The sequence below is a fragment of the Pan troglodytes genome, chromosome 6 (genome assembly GCF_028858775.2).
Source record: "Pan troglodytes isolate AG18354 chromosome 6, NHGRI_mPanTro3-v2.0_pri, whole genome shotgun sequence".
NCBI lineage: Eukaryota > Metazoa > Chordata > Mammalia > Primates > Hominidae > Pan > Pan troglodytes.
Genome location: NC_072404.2, coordinates 61,273,089 through 61,292,887, shown reverse-complemented (window position 1 = coordinate 61,292,887; position 19,799 = coordinate 61,273,089). Strand labels below are relative to the sequence as shown.

Sequence of the window (19,799 nt, the reverse complement as noted above, 5' to 3'; positions counted from 1 at the left end):
CATGTTCGTCATCTTGGTTTCATACTGACGAGCAGGAGTCAGTGTGCCCCATGGCGTGGGGGCCCTGGAAGGAAGCCTCTGCAGCTGCAGAAAGACAGACCCCACTTGGAAAATAAAACAGCAGCATAAGGACTTGGGCTCTAATTACAGAGTTGTCAGGTTGAAGAGAAGTGGTTGTGGGATAACAGGAAGAGAAAATATTTTGGTTCTTCTCAGCATAATGAATTTTCATCAGTACGCCTATTTCCTTGTTTAGCTTTTTGCGCAAAGTGGACCTTTCGCCTCCTCCTGTGTGCTCTTCCTTAAAACCCTATTTCTCCAATTGTTTTATAGATCAGCTTTGTCAGAGCTTGGGCGTCAGAGGTCATTGCTGTTCTTGTATTGACTTGTTCATTTGTTCTTTATCCATTCACTTGTTCCCTGCATATTTTGAAAGTGTTTTGCATTGCATTGAACTGGAGACAGGGGATACAAAAGACAAGCCCTGCTTTTGTCACTCAGTCCTGTGGCCCAGTTTCCTTTCGTGCTTTTCTCTTCCAATGGTGGGGAGAAGGATCCAGAGCTCCCTAGGTGCACTGTCCAGAAAAATGGAAAAGTGAAGTCACCATGAGAACACGAAGTTCAGCGTGAGAGTACCAGCAGGTAACAGTTATTGAGTACTTACTCCAGGCCCCGGCATTGTCCTGTGCCCTGTACGTAAATTAAGGTCTTCTGATCTCATGATGCCAGGAAACCCCAGCCCCACCCACTAGTCTTCTCTGTTCTGCCTCTGGTCTTTCTGTTTCTCCCCTCTGTTCCCAGTGTCCTCACCCGAATCCACATCTGCGAATGTCCCTCTGAACCATTGCCGAAACTTTCTAGCTAGTCTCCTTTCAGCCTCTTCTCCTGTCCAGTTCTCACGTCTTTGTAAATTTCCATGTCACTTTTTTGCTTAAAACCATCAGGAACAATGCCCTTTTAACAGTAGACTTTCAAGAGAGCGTCTGGCTTTATCTTCCTTCTTTATTGTGAATCTCATGAGGGCAACAAGTTATAAATACTTGGCTTCCCAACAAGGCATAGGATAGTGCCTGGCACACAGCGGCCATCCTTGATGTTGAGTGGATGCATTTCCTTGCAGTTCTCACCATGCAGTCAGCAGCGCCAACCCATGTAGGGGACCTTTGATCATTCCCCAGTTCTCTCAGCCTCTTCTGACTCAGTTCCCTGTCCCCATAAAAGTTTGTTCCTCCCCTGCTGTTTTGGCTGTGAGAGAATGCTGACAACACCAGCAAATCACCATGCGGCGAGTGCTTCAGTATGGGGCCGTCGCCTGTGCATTCCATAACCCTGCTGCCTGGCACAGTGTGTAGCACCTGATGTTTGCAATCATGTTCGTGCAGAGTTCACATATTTGCTCTGTTACTTTTTTATTTAATTGAGGTGAAATTCAAAGAACAGAATTAACCGTTTTAAAGTGACCCGTGCAGTAGCATGAAGCACTTTCCCTGCATGTGTGGTCCCCACCTCTGCCTAGCACCAGCCTTCCCATCCCTCCACTCTGTTGTTTACCAGCTCTGTGACATTGTCAGCTGCTTCCTCTGTAAGATGTGACTGCGAATTCTGACCTGCCAGGTTTGAGGCACAGGGCTTGCACACGACCAGTGCAGAAGTCCCATAAGAACATAACCTACCCAAGGCCAGCTCACCTCTCTGTTACATATGCTCATGAGATTAGTGCTACAGACTCAGTGTGCCACTTCCCTGCACATGCGAGGGACGACAGTGTCCTGACACAGCAGTGAACCCAGTGTGGTGCCAAGGAGAAAGTTGTTTTTTTGGGGCCAGCCAGCACACATGGGGTGGCTTGTCCAATACCCTCACCAGTCCAGATATTTAATACTCAAAAACTGTCTTCTCCAAAGCTGTCTTCTCCACTGTCCATCAAGTTGGGGTCATGAAGCATTTTTCTTAAAGGGGAATGAGTAGAAATTGCTTAGCTATATTCTACTCCATCCAATCTTGCTCAAGGAGAGGTCTGCTGCAAGCAAGAGACGGTGGCTACACCCCTACTGGAAGTGCTTGACCTGCAGGAGGCACAGCTGCCCTAGAGTTAACCTTGAGGGGTACGTTATTGTTGATCTCTGAAGCCCACTGTGGTTTCTGCTGCCTTGGTGGAGAAGGCAGTGCAGGTACAGGAGACTCACATCCAGCCCAGCTCGCTCTGCTGCTGGGGGCCTCAGGCGGTGGGGATGCAGGAGAGGCTGGCGGGCTGCCATTGCACACTGCTGCCGGCCTGGCCTCTGGACACATGGCCAGTGTGCAGGGTGCTGTCCCGGGGATGGTGATGGCTGCACTTCATTCATTCCATCCACAGGTGTCTGTGGAGGGCCCACGACGTGTCAGTTGTGGTGCGTTGTGGTGTGCAGGACAGGGAAGGTACCTATGCCTCATGCAGCAGTGGTATAGTCATGTGAGAGTGACTAGTCATTTCTGAAGCATCTTCAACCTCACATTAAAAAAAAACTTAAATTAGGCTGGGCACGGTTGCTCATGCCGGTAATCGCAGCACTCTGGGAGGCCGAGTCGGGCTGATCTCCTGAGCTCAGGAGTTCGAGACCACCCTGGGCAACATGGTGAAACCCCGTCTCTACTAAAATAAAAAAATATATATATATTAGCTGGACATGGTAGCACAAGCCTGTAGTCCCAGCTACTTGGGAGGCTGAGGGACGAGAATCGCTTGAGCCCCAGAGACAGAGGTTGCAGTGAGCCACACCACTGTACTCCAGCTTGGGCTACACAGTGAGACTCCGTCTCAAAAAAAAAAAAAAAAAAAAAAAAATATATATATATATATATGTAATGGATCTCATCTAAAAAGTACATTTCTAGTATATTCTACATTTCATTTCACCTGGGTAAAGTGCTAAGATTCTCCAAAACAGATATTCCTTACAAATATGTTGACTCAAAGTGGTGTCCTATTTTGTTAGAGGTTGTTTTCTTTCCTTCCCCTGCAGAAAATATATTTCAAACAACACCTCTGTTTTGTGAGTGTAACTCACCATGCGGAATGCATTGAGGAGGGAACATCTAGGTTGCAAACTTGTTGTAGAGATTTTACTCCTATATTTGATAATCTGATTTCATTTTGTCTCACCGGAAATCCCAGGTGGCAGCCGCCTTCTCCCCACTCTGCCTGTCCCTGCATTTCATTCCAGCGTGCCAGTTAGTAAGCTAACAGAGACTGAGCTCTTTTAATGAAATGTAGGTTTTCTACTGTAGCTATCTAGACATACAAAATTACTCTCACCTGTTCTGATTTCTTTGTGCTAAATGATCTCTCTCTTTCTACCCTGTCCTGCTTCAAGGTTTATTTCATTTCCTTAATTTGATATTTTTCCATTATTGGTCTGGAAGACTGTGTATTACATGTATAAACAAGATATTCTTATTTTTGAAGAAAAAGACCCTTCGGGATCTGAACAGAAAAGCAACACATTCCTGTTCCCTCCAGTAATGTTTCTTTCCCCCTTCACTTCCCTTCACTACCTGCCTTTCCTGTTGCAAGCTGCTCTGATTAAAATGTGCCTTTCTGTGCTTTGGTTCAGGGCTTACTAGGTGTCTGCTCTTAGTAACATGTGATTTAAAAATAGCAAGTGGCTGTGTGGCCTCAGCAGCTCCCGCCCCTTGGCTTGCATTCTCTCCTCGAGTCGAGCTTCTGCTTGGGCCTCGCTTCCTCAGCTCCTTTGCCAGCACGGCCTGAAACGGGCCACCGTGTGAGCTTCCTGGAGCCCAGAGATGAGAAGATAAAGGTAGGAACTGACCGAGGAGCATGTCCTGCAGGATCCAAAGCAGCAAACAGCACACTTCCCTGTCAGTCCAGAAAGTGCTGCCGACTAAGGTGGCGTTTGTCAGAGAAGAGCCTAGACGCAGGTCCACATGCGGGAACTCAGTCCGATGTTCAGGTGTCTGCAGGGAGCATTGAATCCTCCTCATCAGGTGACAGGGAGCTCCTGTCTGTCACAGAGGCTGTGCCTGCTGCTCCTGTGGCACAGAGGGGAAGTGGAGTGGCATGGGAGGAGGTAGCTCCAGATGCTATTCAGCCTACGGCTTCAGTTTTCTTAAAAAAGATGTGGTCGTGGTGCCTGCTGCACTGGGTTGCTGTGCAGTATAAATACTACTGTGCATGTGAGATACAGAGTAAGGACTCAGTCACTATTTGGGATGCCTGTATTCTCCCTAATATTTGCAGTTTCCTTTGGCACATTTTAACACTGAGCTTGGAGAAGACCGGGGGTTCTGTGCCCAGAGGTGGCTGATGGGTCCGCTGATTTTACCTGGGGACCTCTGCCGCAGGGGACAAACTCACCTCGATGCCAGTCATGCTCTTGGGGACGCTGTGGGAGGCAGCCTTTCGCAGCCCATCTTTGATATCTGCCAGAGGTTACCTGGGCCTTCCTCGGTGCCTGAATGGACACCACCACCTCTTTGTGGGTAGTGGGAGGCCTCTTGGGTCAGGAGCAGTGACTATAAGAAATGTCACCATCTCCATTGAGATTTCCAGCCCAGGTACTCCTCAGCCCCCCAGAGGCCACCCAGCTTACAGCCACCACCCCTGAGAGGACTTGGGTGTGTGGAAGAGCAGAGAGAGGGCGGTGGCTTGGGAGGCAGCAGCAGGCTGGAGGTGACAGGGCGTGCCTGTATGCTAGGGTGTGGACAGAGACCTCGGGAGGCTCCTCCACAGCTGACAGAGGTGCAAGTATGTCACACAGGGTCCAGGGCTTATCCAGCAGGAGGCAGAGCCCATTCCAGCAGCACTGCACGGCCCCAGCTCACTACAAGGACAGCTGAGACTGCCCACTTCTTTGCATCTACCTTTGCAGCAGGACAGAGCAGAGGACGGCCCCAAGTTGTCCTAGACTAGCTGAGACACAGAGTCTGCCAGATACACAGCCTGGGAATGCAATGGCTGACATTTGTGGAGTGCTTGCCTAAGCACTCTGCAGTGTCATCTCCAGAGAGCTGGGGATGAGTGTCCCTCTCCGTGGCCCATACCCCTCTTTGGTGCATGGGTACCATGCTCCTTCACTGGACTTACTGTTGCTGAAATAAAACATCTGTGTGTCTCCTCCCTAGACTGGGAGCCTGTCTTGCTGATTTTTATACCTTCTGTGCCCTTCAGGGCCTGGCCCATAGAAGGCACTCAGTATACCTTTAGTAACGGAGACAAATGGTGGCCTAAGGAGGGTTGGAGACGGAGTGATTCTGAAAGCATTCTTTGGGGATGGAAAATATTTAACGGGCTGGAGTTCAAGAGATCATCTCTAGACCTGCTATGCCATCAGGTTGTAGTGTGATGTTGGGCAAATGTCCAACCTCTCTGGGCCCCAGTTTCCTGTGCTAGATCACCTTCAAGGGTCTCATCTCGCTTATTCCACAACACCCTGGCTGGCTGCTGGGAATAATTTATAGCCTAGAAAATAAAAGATGAATGACTGAGCAGGCATGTGTGTTGTAGCAGAGACAAGCGACAAATGGGAGATGGATTTTAGCTCATTAAGGATCCAGCCTGCTTGCCAAGTACAAAGCGACCACCTCATCTCTCCTTCCAAGCTAGTGAGTCTTTTTTCTTCTGCAGGTCTTGGTACTGACATGATGATGTGAGAAAGGGCGCCGCTCCCAGTCAGGCGCTGGGGTGGATCTGGGAGCCTGGCTTCACTGGACCAGATCTTGTGGCTCCTTAGACATAATCAGGTGCTTTCTGACAGTTACCCAGACTTCAGATGATGACTGTTTCATGTGACTTTAATAAGCCAGAGAGAGCTGGCTGTTTAGATGTGCAAATTTCTTGTTACTGTGAATTGAAATGAATCTCTGTCCCCCAGAAAATTGAGGGTGGGTTAGAAATGGTTGAGTATTCTTGACACCAATGATTTAAAAGTGAAAATAGCCCTGTGGCCCTTTGAAGAGCTGGGAAGAGGAAAAGATTTGGCCCCAAAGGTGGTTCTTTACTTACCTCCATTCTCAGAATGCCGGGAAACCCTAAGACCATCCTCATCTAGTTTTACTGACTTGGCAGCTGACACCAGGAGATGCTAAGTCTCCCTGGGCCTGCAGCATCTTTAGAGGTCTTTTGCATGACTAGGTCACATCTCTGGCTGTCACATGGATGGGGCAGAGCTGCAGGGCATTTGGGTTCTGGGTGTTCTGTTTGCTCACTTATTTTAGTTTTTCCTTCAGATCTAGGTACCACTGAAGGAAAGAATGTGGGGAAGCTTCTCGGAAGTCAACTCCACTGAGACGATAGGGAATTCACACACTGCCAAGCTCAAAGGAGAGCATGGAAGGGAAAAAATGGATGGCTGCATGTTGTCAAACCGCTGGGTAAGGGGAAGATAGGATCCATGAAACAGAATTAAGGAATACGATCATCAGTGTCATGCCTTACCGAGTACCTGTAATTTCCAGAGCACCACTCAAGTGGGAGGGAGCCAGTGTGTAGGGATGATGGGAAGTTAGCGATGAGGGAGGCAGGGCCTGTCCTGGAGGAGCCCAGGGTCCAGGGCTTATCCAGCAGGAGGCAGAGCCCATTCCTGCCAGCACTATCGATTTTGACCAGGCTGCTTTCAGGCCCTATTCCCAAGTTTCCTGTTGGAGCGTGAAGCTTCTTTTTAAAGTGCTTACATTACCCTGTGTTGTTGGCTGCCTCTGGGTTCATTTCTCTGCTGTGAATAATTAATGCTGTGAGTGGATGAAGTGCTGTTCACAGGTGTCAAATCAAGATCCAGAGACAAGGTTGGCAGAGCCAGCACCGCTGGGCCACTTTACCTGCCTGCTAGGGGCGCAGGTGCCAGAGTCAGTCCCAGGCTCCCTGGACACAAGGTCACCTCTCACCAGCAGGTGCCGTTTATGGCTCTGCGGACAGACTCTGAGCCTGATGGGGAGGCCCCTCTGTGCAGAAGTCAGCTGGACTCCTTCGCTGAGCTCTCCTCCTGCAGCACTGGGGCCTTCCAGGATGCGTGGAAGAGGGCAATGGGGGCGGGGGCGCTTCCCTAGCTGAGTGCTCCATACGCCTGCTGCAGACCCTCACTATTTTGCCGTCAGGAGATGGAGCACAGCCTTCGGGTTGCAGCCTGGAGGGGGCAGATATTCAAGAGCAGAATTTCTTTTCTCTCAGTTCTTGTTGGATTTATCAATGAAGATTCCTGGTGTAAGTTGAAGACACCTTCTCTATAACAGGGAGAAATTTTCACTGGTGATCTTCTGCTTAAGAACTTTAGACCCCTAAAATGTGACCTTGATTTATTTTTCTTTTCCTTTTTTTTTTGAAACGGAATCTCACTCTTGCCCAGGCTAGAATGCAGTGGCACGATCTCGGCTCACTGCAACCTCTGCCTTCCAGGTCCAGGCGACTCTCCTGTCTCAGCCTCCTGGGTAGCTGGGATTACAGGCACGTGCCACGACACCTAGCTAATTTTTGTATTTTTAGTAGAGATGGGGCTTCACCATGTTGGCCAGGCTGGTCTCGAACTCCTGAACTCAAGTGATCCGCCTGCCTCGGCCTCCCAAAGTGCTGCGATACAGGTGTGAGCCACTGCGCCCAGCTGAGCTTGATTCCTTTTAACTGTACATTGTGACTATGCTTCTAAATCAGTATACAAAGCCCCTCATGCTTTTTGATAGTAGCAGAATATTTCCTGGGGATGCCTCATCATTCATTTATACAGGTAGTGCCTATATTTAGGAGTTTTTGTTTTGTTTAACTATTGAAGGTTCTCAGTTCCTTGTCTGTAATTCTTGTAAACCCAGTAAATCTGAGACGGGTGTCAGTTAATTTAGAAAGTTTATTTTACTAAGGTTGAAGATGTGCACCAGTGTCACAACCCCAGGAAGTCCTAACAACACGTGCCCAAGGCAGTTGGGGCACTGCTTGGTTTTATATATTTTAGGCAGACATGAGATATCATCAATATATGTAAGAAGTACATTGGTTCATCCGAAAAGGCAGGGACAACTGGAAGCAGGGAGAGGGCTTCCAGGTCACAGGTAGGTGAGGGACAAGCGGTTGCATTCTTTTGAGTTTCTGATAAGCCTTTCCAAAGGAGGCAATCAGAATATGCATCTATCTCAGTGAGCAGAGGATGACTTTGAATGGAATGGGAGGCAGGTTTGCCCTGAGGAGTTTCAGCTTGAATTTTCCTTTTAGCTTAGTGATTTGGGGATTCAAGATATTTTTCTTTCACATTCTAAAATTTTAAGCTGTGCTCCTAAACAAATTTTTAATAATTCACTTGGTAGCAAGAACATATTTGAGCAGACATGAGGCTATTTATAGTCTTTAAAAGTTCCGTTTGGTATGATGTTTCATATATTTTAATGCTGGCTGTATTACATGGGGTGTATTTGCAGAAATTGAATTGCTGAATCAAAGCTTATACTTATATTCTACTAAATACTGTCCGACTGCTCTCCCTGAGGGTCATCATGATAATAGGCTATCATTGCCTGGGAGCACCTGTTTCAAACTGTCCCCGCCAGCACTGTGTTAACATTTTAATCAGTTTCCTTTGTATGCTTTGAGTTCATATTGTTTCCATCTTTGCTGATTTCCCTTTCTGCTGCAACATCCCTTCTGTTTAAGTCAAAACCTTTACAAGGTTCTGAAACCAAGGTGGATACCTGGACTATGCATAGAGGAATGAGATGGGGTTGCTCTCAAGGTCATGTCTGGTGTAGAAGACAGAGGCCTCTAACAGTTAACCACAATATTGCACATGGTGAGAACTGTAGAAATGGGGGTCCTGCCAAGGGAGGAGCAGGACAGATCGGGGAGGGCAGGGGATGGTGTTGGGAGAGACCTCACAGGGCTGATCTTTGAAGCGGCGTGGAGCAGAGACTTCGGGAGGAGTGCAGGCATGGGAGCATGAAGGTGCAGGGTGCAGTGGGGACCATGGGGCTGGAGTCCAGGGTGCCTGGTGGATGGCAGGAGATGAGATGGGAAAAAGAGGGAGAAGCCTAGCAAGAAGAGTCTCAAACGCCGTCTGAGGGGCTGAGACTCCCTCCTGCATGCAGCATTGTGGCAGGCCAGGTCTCACCAACACAGGCCTCCATAACAAGTGTTTCAGTACTGACTGAGTGGTTAAGTTAAATATTAAAAGCTAAAAAAAAAAAAAAAAAGCCAGTGCCCTTATATAAAGTCTGGGATGTGGGATGTAACAAAAGCCCACCAGGAGTTTTGCCTAGGCCTTTCCTGGGCCTTAAAGCATGACAAAATAATGAAGGAGTTCTTAACATGACCCATTTAGGATTAAATAAGTTTTATTTGGTGTCTGAAGAAACTCCCCAGGCCTTCACAAACAAATTTATTGTGGGTCTGAATGAACTCCCCAAACCTCTTGTGATTTAGTAGGAGACAAGATAAGGGTAATCACCCCAGCACCTGGACCCATTTAGATTAAGTGAATTTACTGAGGCTCCAGAAGAAGGCCTTGAGGACTCAGACATTAGTTATAATGTAAAAGAAGTTAATCACTTATGTCTTTAGATGATGCACACTTACAGGTAGACATATAGCTTAGAAGGTATATAAGCTCTGGAAAACTTTGTAATTTTGAGTTGGTCTGGCCATAATTTCCAGGCCTTCTACCAGTAACTGGTTGCAGAAATAAAAATTCTCTTCCTCCCCAGTTCATCTGCATCTCATTATTGGGCCACAAGAAATAGCAGCCTGACCCTCATTTTGGTCTAGGAACAGTATGACGACACGGTCCTCTGGTCTAAAGGGGAGGAGGTTGTGGTTGTAGTAAAGGCAAGACAGAGTCCAACTCCTGTAGAAATAGGGCAGAGGAACAGGCGATGGGCATGAAAAGCATCTCACAGAAGAGTCGATATAGAGGTAAAGGGAGTCAAATAAATCAGAGGTTTCTGGTTGGGAAGACAGAGAGAGACCATGAAAAGAATAGGTTCCGGGAAAGATTCAGTAGAAGACTGAGCAGAGAATGTCATATATGCATGTGGAGTTTGGAGTTCTTGCAGAATACCCAGGAAATGGAGCCAGTGAGGAATTCACTGTTGCAGCAGGCGTGGAAGAGGGCAGGATGTAGTCCAGAGCTGGAATGTAGACTTAAGAGTTCTGAGCATTTGCTTATAACAGCTAACCAGCTGCTATAGTCTGAATATGTGTGTCCTTACAAAATTCCTATGTTGGAACCTAACACCCAATGTATTAGTATTAAGAGGTGGGGCCTTTGGGAAAGTGACTTAAGTCATGAGGGCTCTGTCCTCATGAATGGGATTACAAAAGAGGTTGCAGGGAGCTCCCCTGCCCTCTTTTGCCCTGTGAGGACACAGCAGCAAGACATCATTTATGAAGCAGGGAGCCCTGACTAGATACTGAATCTGCTGGGCCTTGATCCTGGGCATCCCAGCCTCCAGAACTATGAGCAATCAATTTCTGTTGTTTATAAATTACCCAAGCTGTGGTATTTTGTTATAACAGCCTGAATGGACTAAGACCAACTCAAGTAAAAATAGAGCTGAGAAAGTAAGCCAGGTGTGAACCTCAGTGTAGGTTTCCAGATTTTTTAGGTACTAGAATCTCATCTCCCTTCCTGATCTCATTGCCAAACTCAGCTCATTACTTTAGTATTTATCATGCCTGTGTGATTTCAATGATAGGAAATTTATTATAAAATTAAAATTGATAATACATTTGAGACAGGGTCTTGCTCTGTCACCCAGGCTGGAACACAGTGGTGCAGTACTAGCTCACTGCAGCCTCAAACCCCTTGACTCAAGCGATCCTCTCACCTCAGCCTCTGAGTCGCTAGGACTATAGGCATATGCTACCACATCTGGCTAATTTTAAAGATTTTTTTATAGAGACAGGATCTCACTATGAACTCATAGGCAGACTTCTGAGCTCATAGGCAGACTTGTGTTTTTCACTTTAGTATGGAAAATGAAAAACACCTTCCAGAGAAGGTGGTTTCTGGTAATAACTGTGTTTCTGAAAGAGACATATGGCCAGAATTTATTTTTTTAACCTTATATTTAGTCAACCAGAAACTAGGAGGATTGTTTTTCAGGATAGGCTTGAATAGAACTAATTTTAAATGATCAGCAGTTTACTGAAAGAAGAAAGAGGGAAAACCTGTACCCCAGAAACACAAAGGTGGAGTTTCAAAAACTCTGGGCCAGGTGCAGTGGCTCACACCTGTAATCCCAACACTTTTGGGCTAAGGCAAGAAGATCACTATGGCCAGGAGTTAGAGACCAGCCTGGCAACATAGTGAAACTTCATCTGTAGAAAATTTTTTTGTAATTAGCTGGGCGTGGTGGTGTGCACCTGTAGTTTTAGCTACTTGGGAGGCTGATGTGAAGGGATCACTTAAGCCAAGGAATTTGAGGCTGCAGTGAGCTATGATTGCACCATTGCACTCCAGCCTGGGTGACACAGTGAGACCTTGTGTCAAAACAAACAAACAAAACAAAAAACTCCGTAGTTACCAAAGTTCAGCAGTAATTTAAGAGCTTGGCCCATCTTACCTCACCTCTTCACTTTAACTCTGGATGCATCTGGGCTCCAAGGCAGCAGCTACTCAAGGGTTAAAATGGCAAAGAAATGAGCACTTTCTACCCCATTTGGTCTGCTAATATTAGTGATTTTAGTAAGCATTTGTAATGCTTTCTCCCATGGTAGAAATACAAGTAAAATTTCCCTAGGTAAATCCTGTATGCCACCCTGAATGCAACTAGTTTGGGTTTATACAAGTCAGAGAAGGTATTTTATGGTGATAACTGTGTCTCTGAAGGAATGATTGACAGGGCAGCCATCTTCCCACCCTCAACGTCTCGGGCTCAGGCCTCATCAAAGCAGTGATGGCCCCCTCTTAGAACCCAGAGATGTTTGACTTCGCCATGGGATGTGTTGACCAAATAAAAGTTGAAACATCATCAAAATGGGACCACACGTCTCAACACACAGGCACCTCCCTGCCCGTCAGGGAAACCATGTCAGGCCAGGAGGACAATTCTGACATCATGTGGATTACCAACTGAGGTTGACAGGAAAGAAAGAACCATGAGTTCATAGTCAGGTCTGTGAAGTTTTTGACTTGAAAGCAAGACAGATAAAATGGTCTAAAATCTTGTGTTTGGAAAGATGAAAGTTCTATTAAAAATGTTACTTTCTCGCAGACGTACAATATTACAAGTAATCAGATTATGCCTAGACTTTCATTGTGGTGGTATCTTGGGTGTTTGCATATGACCAAACTCATCAGATTGTACACAGCTCTTTGTATATCAAGTATATATCAATAAAGCTGTTAAAACAAAATATACCTGCTCAGAAAAGCCAGAACAACACCCCCCACCCACCAGCTCACCCACCACATGTTCCTTCCCAGCACCAAGAAAAGAGTCACAGGCAAGAGGGCTCCAGATTTAGGTCCTTGGTTCTCAGCCCTGCCGTGTACTGAAATCTCCTGAGGAGTGTGTCCCAGCCAGCAGGCACGGGTGTTTTTAAAGCTGCTGGACAGTTCTGACGTGAGCCTGTGCTGAGAGCCACTACTTTCCACAGCACTCCTCACAGGTGTTTCTTGAGGCTGCTGGAGTTCTGCCTGAACCACCTCCTCCTGGTTTGAGTTTTATCCACATGTATGGGCCGGGAGTTCTGCTGCCTCATTCAAATGAGAGAGCTTTCCTGGGGTAGGTTGGATTCCTAAAGGCAAAGCCAGGATATGACCCAGGAGGTTATGCCATATTAAGGCTGGAAATGCGTAAGTGTGTTAAGTAATATTATAAAGAAGCTTGTGGGGCCGGGCACAGTGGCTCAAAGTGCCTGTGATCCCAGCAGTTTGAGAAGCTGAGGCGAGCAGATCACCTGAGTTTGGGAGTTCAAGACCAGCCTGACCAACATGGGTAAACCCCGCCTCTACTAAAAATACAAAAATTAGCCAGGCATAGTGGTGCACACCTGTAATCCCAGCTACTTGGGAGGCTGAGGCAGGAGAATCTCTTGAACCTGGGAGGCAGAGGTTGTGGTGAACCAAGATCGCACCATTGAACTTCAGCCTGGGCAACAAGAGCGAAGCTCCATCTCAAAAAAAAAGCTTGTGGCTGCGTGCAGTGGCTCATGCATGTAATCCCAGCACATTGGGAGGCCTAGACAGGTGGATCACCTGAGGTCAGGAGTTTGAGACCAGCCTGGCCAACATGGCGAAACCCCGTCTCTACCAAAAATATAAAAAATTAGCTGGGCGTGGGGGCGCACACCTGTAATCCCAGCTTCTCGAGAGGCTGAGGCAGGAAAATCACTTGAACACAAGAGGTGGAGGTTGCAGTGAGCCAAGATCGTGCCACTGCACTCCAGCCTGGGCCACAAGAGCAAAACTCCATCTCAAAAAATGGTGATGAAATACATTTTTGCGTAATAGACTTATCATTGGGAGAGATGAGTGTGAGGCAGTGATGTCATCTGAAAGGGAAGCGAGCTTGCAAGAGTTAGTGGGAGAATGTCCTGATGATCACAGATGACTTGTCTAGGAGGGAAGAGGCAGGAATGCCCAGGGCACCAGTGTGCCCAGAGACAAACAGCCCACCAGGCTGAGATTTTTAGAAGGACCTGGGTGAGAGATGGGAGGTGGGCTTGTCAGGACAGTCGCCAGAGCAGTGGGGACCTCTCGAAGGCATCAGGAAATTATTAAAAGGGTGTTTTGTGCTCGATTGAAGTTAATTTGGGTTTGCCTGTCTAAGGTCCTATTGGGTTGGTCTTTTATGGGACCGTGAGATGGGACATCAGTGATCTGACACTGTGTCCTGTTTTAATAGAGATGTTTGATAGCATCTCTGCTGAGATCAGTAATAAATAGTCCAGTTAGGTGGATTTGTAACTGTTATAATAGCTGTATTTATAAAATTATGATTAGTAAAATCTCAACATAGAAGAAATGTCTCTAATGGAATTCACCATTGACTTAATCATCAATACTTTAGCATTGACTTGAATGAAAATAGGGAAGGCTTGCAATGTTGATCATATGTACAAGTTCCTTCCCTCCCTCCCTCCCTCCCTCCCTCCCTTCCTTTTTTCCTTCTTTCCTTCCCCCTCTCTCTTTCTAAATTAAGGTACAATTCACCTACCATAAAATGCACGTGCCCATTTTTTTAATCCCGATGCTGAAACTGATCTGCTCCATCTGAGTAGAGAGCATCTGGCTGTGAGTTGGGCTGAGCTCATGGGCTCTCACCTTTCCGTCTTACCACGTCACCCTCCTTTTCTGCGCACTCCTAGAGTCCTTGCAGCTAAGCCAGGACTCACTTCGTGGTGCAACCTTCTTTCTTTCCCTTTGGTTTTCTTTCTGCAGGCAGACTGCTGGACTTTGGGAAGGTCTCAGGTTTTGGATTTCAGCTTCAGGGCATGGAAAGATTCCTCTTCATTTTCAGGCCCCAGTCTCGTCTCTCCCTGACCGGACTGTGGATTATTGCACGTGGCCATTCTAAGTCATGTGTGTGATTGTCACAGAGAGGAGGAGCAGAGTTGCCTGGGTGGCCTTCAGCAGTCCTGGGTCCCAGCAAAACTTGACTCATATCCTTCATGTCAGTGACAGAAAACTGGAAGGAATAGTGAATGCCTTGAGTGACAGAATGAGGATCCAAAGGCTCTTGACAGGATAAAAGTAATGGGCCAGATTGCATAAGTTTACCCTTTTTATGGATAAGCATAAGGTCCTATATTTGGGTCCCAGACTGTACTGCATCCGTACAGCATGAGAAGACAGAACTTACTGAGAAGAACTTGGAAGTTTTGATGGAAGGTTTATTAGGATTTGGCTGTGTCGCAGTTGTTAAAAAGGTTAATCCTGCCTGAAGCTCCAATAAGTGTGGAAATGAGAGTAAACTGGGATTCTTCCTAATAAAGAGAAACCATAATTTTGCCCAAGCTAGGCATTATTTCCTGGAGAAGAGAAGGCTTGGGAAAATATGCGAGTCCTTTTGGACATTGGAAAGAAAGACTGGCTGTGTGAGTCAATCAGCGTAGTGGGGCCTGCCTTGGATTCTGCACAAGGAACAGTGCCCATGGTCATGGAAGGCACTTGCCCTGGGGCCTTGCTGCAGGGAGTGGCAGCATCTGCCTGGGCAGGTTGGAGGGGAAGGTCAGTCACTGAATGGTTGGGTGGATTCCTTGATCCAGGTGAGGCACAGAGCTCTGCAGTCCTTACAAGGAGATTTGCTGGGGCACTGGGTGGCTAAGGACCGAGTCTTCCTCTGCTCCCCCAGAGGCTCATGTATCCTTTGGAGTTTTCTGCTGAAACTTTATAGGGTTCTGTGTTTAGTTTCTCTGGAGAGCCCAATTTCTCATAGGTAGCTAATCTCGGAGGCCAGTGATAAGCCTGAATGTACTTCCTGCTTCTAACTTGGGAAGCCTCCTTCAAGTATGTGCTGCGGGCTCAGCTCTGTGGAGAATGCAGGTAATAATGAGTAGTGTGAAAAGCAGGGTTAGCTGGCAGGGGCAGTGTGATTGAGGAGAACAGACCAGCTGTCAAATTGAGAGACTGGGACTGGATGGGAGAAAGGAGCTGTTGTACCAGCAGGTGCTTAGTGAAGAGAAAGGTTTGCTGAGGGTTAATCCTGCAGGCAGGAGAAAGGATTGGATTCTCGAACTCCTCAAAAAAGTTACAGTCCCCACCAACTCTATCTCCAGACCCGCACCCTGAATATTTTACTCAGACTTTAGCTGCTCCACCAGATGCAGAGATGATTTTTCTATAAATCCTTTTAAATACAATTACTGCTAAAGTGGTGCTTAAGTTCAGGCTGCTGTAACAGCAATACCAGAGGCTGTGGGGCTTAAACAATGTGTGTTTATTTCTCACAGCTCTGGAGGCTGGAAGTCCAAGACCAAGGTTCCGTCAGCTCTGGTGTCTGTTGAGGGCTCTGTCCGTGGTTCGTAGGCACTGTCTTGTTCCATCCTCACGTGGTGGGGAGTGGAGCAAGCAGCAAGCCCTCTTCATGGCTCTTCTTACAAAGACCCCAACCCTGTCACGAGGGCTTCACCTTGGTAACCGGATCACCTTCCAAAAGCCCCACCTTTTAACACCATCCCATTGCGGGGTAGCCTTTCAACACACCGGTCTGGGGGAGACACTTTCCATCCATAGCAACGACACATGGAAAGGTTTACAAACTGACTTTTGGCTTTTTTTCTTTTTTACATAGAAAGATTTTGTGACTTTACTAACACTGAACATTCCTTGACCTAGTATGTTATCCTTTCCTACTCGTGAGATTTATGTAACCCAAAGGCTAAGAATTAAATGAGTCCAGTGGCCATACCCTCTTTCCTCCTTCCTTCTTAGGCTCCAAAAACTCCCATAGCGACCACCTGTTGTTTGCATTTGTTTGTTGCTCTGACACCTGTCTAAATCGTGGCCCGTAGACTCTCAGACATACATTTCCTTTTACGTGACGAATCCCAGGGACCGCAGGTCCTGTCATTGAGATAAAAGGCAGACACCCTTTTATCTCTATAATATACCTAATTACCTGTCAGCAGCTGCTCAGAGTGGACTACCCATTCTCTGACCTCAGCAGAAATCTACATTTGTATCCAGGGGTACAATAAGGAATACTTGGCTAACAGGCAGTAAGTGCAGGGGCCCATGTCTGCTGCTATATGTGATCTTTTCATTCTTTTGAAGTATCATGTGTATTTCAGAGTCTCAGGACTATAATTAGATGTGCTGTGGAGCGGATTTAGTTAAGAGTAATGTTTCTTCCTTTCTATGGCAAGTCTGACAGTTTATACATCTGGCACACAGAGAGGAACGAGATGAAAAGCCCTTGCTGTTTTCTCCATCCTGATCTGTTCTGCAAAGGTGTAGTCTTGCGACGTCCTTGGGAGCAGCATTGCCATTCTGAGGCTTAGGGCAGTAGGAGTATTTGACTTGATGCATCCATGACAGGCATCTTCAGTGTGCTCGACTGCCTGGTAATGTTTACTACTTTAATTAAGCTCAGTGTTGCAGTGAATATCTCTTTGTAATTGCAGCTCTTTGGAACATCAGCAGGTGTGTGTGCTTAGGGTCCCAATTTACCAGCAGCTTCAAAAGGAAGAAAGCAGCAGACAGAAAAGGGGTAACAGTGTCAGCACCTGGGTAATTGTGTGCTCCTTCGAGTAGCTGGGGCCTGCCAGCATCCACAGTGGGAGCCGGGCCAGGGCCGCAGATGAGCCGCAAGAATGCAGAGAGTGAATGAGTCTTCAGCTCATGGAAGGAGCATAAAGGGTTCCTGTGTTTTGAGAGAAGAAAGAGATAATCAGTTGACAGCGTGTATTTGCTGCTGGTGTTCCAAATTTGGATTCTGAAAAGTGAGCTAGAGCACATAGATGTTGTATCTTGCCAACAAAGAGGAACTTGTAATCCATTATACTCCAAATATTCTAGGACGGATATGTTCTCAGGCTGAGGGGTGTATGTGTGTTAATTCTGGACGAGGGCTCTACATATGTCTGAAAGCTGGTAGTCTGCTCTCTCCAGCATGGGAAATAGAATGCCATAGGGCTTAGGTTTCCAGGCAGCAAATGCTTCCTTACAAGTGTAAAGCTGAAAGGGAAGCATTTTAGCAAATTCAGCTCATGAAAAATGATTCAGTCACTAAATTTATTAGTGTATACCTGCTTTCCTCTTTTATATCAAGTGCATGGCTGCCAGCATTGGAGGGACCCAAGTATTAATACCTCTTAAGCATTGGCTGTGCTCAGAGCTAGAGCACGGATATAAGAGCTGTTACAGTCTGGAGTAAAACCAGAGAGAGAGACACACAGGAGCATCATGGTGGCAGAGGGTGGTGGAGCAATGGGAGGGAACTAGCAGGAGCTCAGAGGATCATGGCCAGTTCCCCCTAAGCTGCAGGTGTCTGTCGTCTCTGTTCCGCACCCCCCTTATTCCCCTCCCTCACCATCAGCACGTGCAGAGGAGCCTGTTCATGGCTAGGCAGTGAGCTGAGTGACCAGTTTGAGAGGGTGTTCATGAGTGTTGTATCTTCTAGAATTTGATCACTTGAGGACAATATATAGTAGAATTAGGCGTAAAAATGGCAAGAGCCATTTGACTAAAGCCATTGCCACCTAGACAGAAGACAAGGACCGAAAGACCTTAGCCCAGCACTGTTAACAGCAGAAAGTGACCTTACAGTCAGGGAGACCTGAGCCTGAGGGCCACCCAGAATCTTCCATGAGGATGAATGGAGCCAGTCCTGGACACACCAGAAGACTGAGCCTGTCCACTTTTAACTTGGGGCTTCCCTGGCAGCAGCTGTGAAGAAGTGTGCCTTATGTCACAGCCTGGCACACATAGATTTTTGTGCATGTGTGTGGATGTCTGCTGAAAACAGCTAATGTTGTGGGGGCATCCGCCATTCACTACAAATCGACGCCGTCCTTTCACCTCATATCGCATCTTACTTTATTATTTGTCTCTATGATTAAGTTACCTGCTAATTGTAGCGCATTGCTGACATCATATGATACAGGCTTTTCTGGAAATCTTTCTGGTCAATATGCAGTTCCAAGCTGAACAAAGAACCATGCAAGCACCATTAAAGAGTGGTTGCTGAGTTCCTGTCTGTGGGTCCTGTCTCAGGGACCTCCTGTCATTTGCCCAAGGGTCTGTTTTTTTCACATTGTCTCTGTTACCATGGTCTTTGAAATTTCCACAGTAGGTTGTAAAAGCAGGGCCAAAGAAGAATAGGAAAATCAAGTGGGGATAGAGAAGGTGACCCTTTGGTCATGAAAGGCTCCATGTTACTGGAGAGGCAGCATCTGTGCAAAATGCTTTCCTGAAATGCTGGCCAAGTCCACTCTTCGCTTCTGCAGACAGTGACCTGGGCTGGAGGTGCAACATCTCTAATGTCTTGCTTCTAAGCTTATTTCAAACATGGCACTAATAATACTTTATCTTGTATGTGGATGTTTTGAAAATTAACAAGACATTTGTGAAGCACTTAGCCTGGTGTAAGGTAAGAAGTGCTGATAACCTGTAAGCTGTGTTCTTCTTGACTCTGTGGCTGTGTAGTAAATCACTATAAACGTAGCAGACTGAAACAGCACACCCTTATTACTGCACAGCTTTGTAGATCTCAAGTCTGGGAAAGCACATTTGGGTTCTGGGCTCAGGGCCACCTCACGAGGCTGAGATTAAGCAGTGGGCTGCACTGCATTCTCACCTGGAGCTTGGAGTCCTCCGAATTGATTTGGGTTGTTGGCAGAATTCGGTTTCTTGTGGTTGTAGGATTGAGGTCCTGCTGGGATTGCTCTTGGTGCCTGCAGACCACACTCAGTCCTGGCTACATGGCCCTCTCACGTGGCTGCTATTAATACTGTTTCAAAGCCAGCAGGAGAATCTCCAGTCTGCAAGGGCAGAGACTTAGATAACACACCATCTCGTTGAATGTTCTGTGATTGTGGGAGTGGCCATCCGGTATTCACAGGGTCCTGCCCACTGAAGAGGAGGGGATTATGCAGGGTGTGTTCTCTGAGGGGTGCAATTCTTCGGGCCATGGTTGCGTTCTGCCTTCCACACTCCCAAACTCACCATGAACCTCACTGGAGTGCTGAGGACGCCTGTCTTTGCACATTCGTGAGAGGAAACGGTCCCACCTCTTTTAGTTTACAGTTAATTGTCTGAACTCCATCCACCCTAAAAGCAAAAAGTCCTTCATCTCCCTCGACTGCTCCCTTCTCTTCCACACACACAGGCACACACACATTGATCAACCGACACCAGTGAGATTCTAGGGGAAGGCCTCGGAGA

The 19,799-nt window shown here is 47.0% G+C and overlaps 1 protein-coding gene across 13 annotated transcripts in view; it reads left to right on the top strand.

Moving 5' to 3' along the window:
- The window catches only part of VOPP1 (VOPP1 WW domain binding protein), a 102,640-nt gene that overhangs the window by 53,538 nt on the left and 29,303 nt on the right, over positions 1–19,799 (top strand). For 4 of the 13 annotated variants that reach the window (XM_063814220.1, XM_063814216.1, XM_063814219.1 and 1 more), the window contains exons 3-4: positions 5,624–5,739; positions 6,226–6,369. The exons of 6 other annotated variants lie outside the window; for them this stretch is intronic. In XM_063814220.1, coding sequence (XP_063670290.1) covers positions 6,326–6,369 — 44 coding nt within the window. In that variant the 5' untranslated portion in view covers positions 5,624–5,739; positions 6,226–6,325. The remainder of the gene's footprint in view (positions 1–5,623; positions 5,740–6,225; positions 6,370–19,799) is intronic. 3 more of the 13 variants (XM_063814215.1, XM_063814221.1, XM_016957497.4) reach the window with 1 other exon arrangement.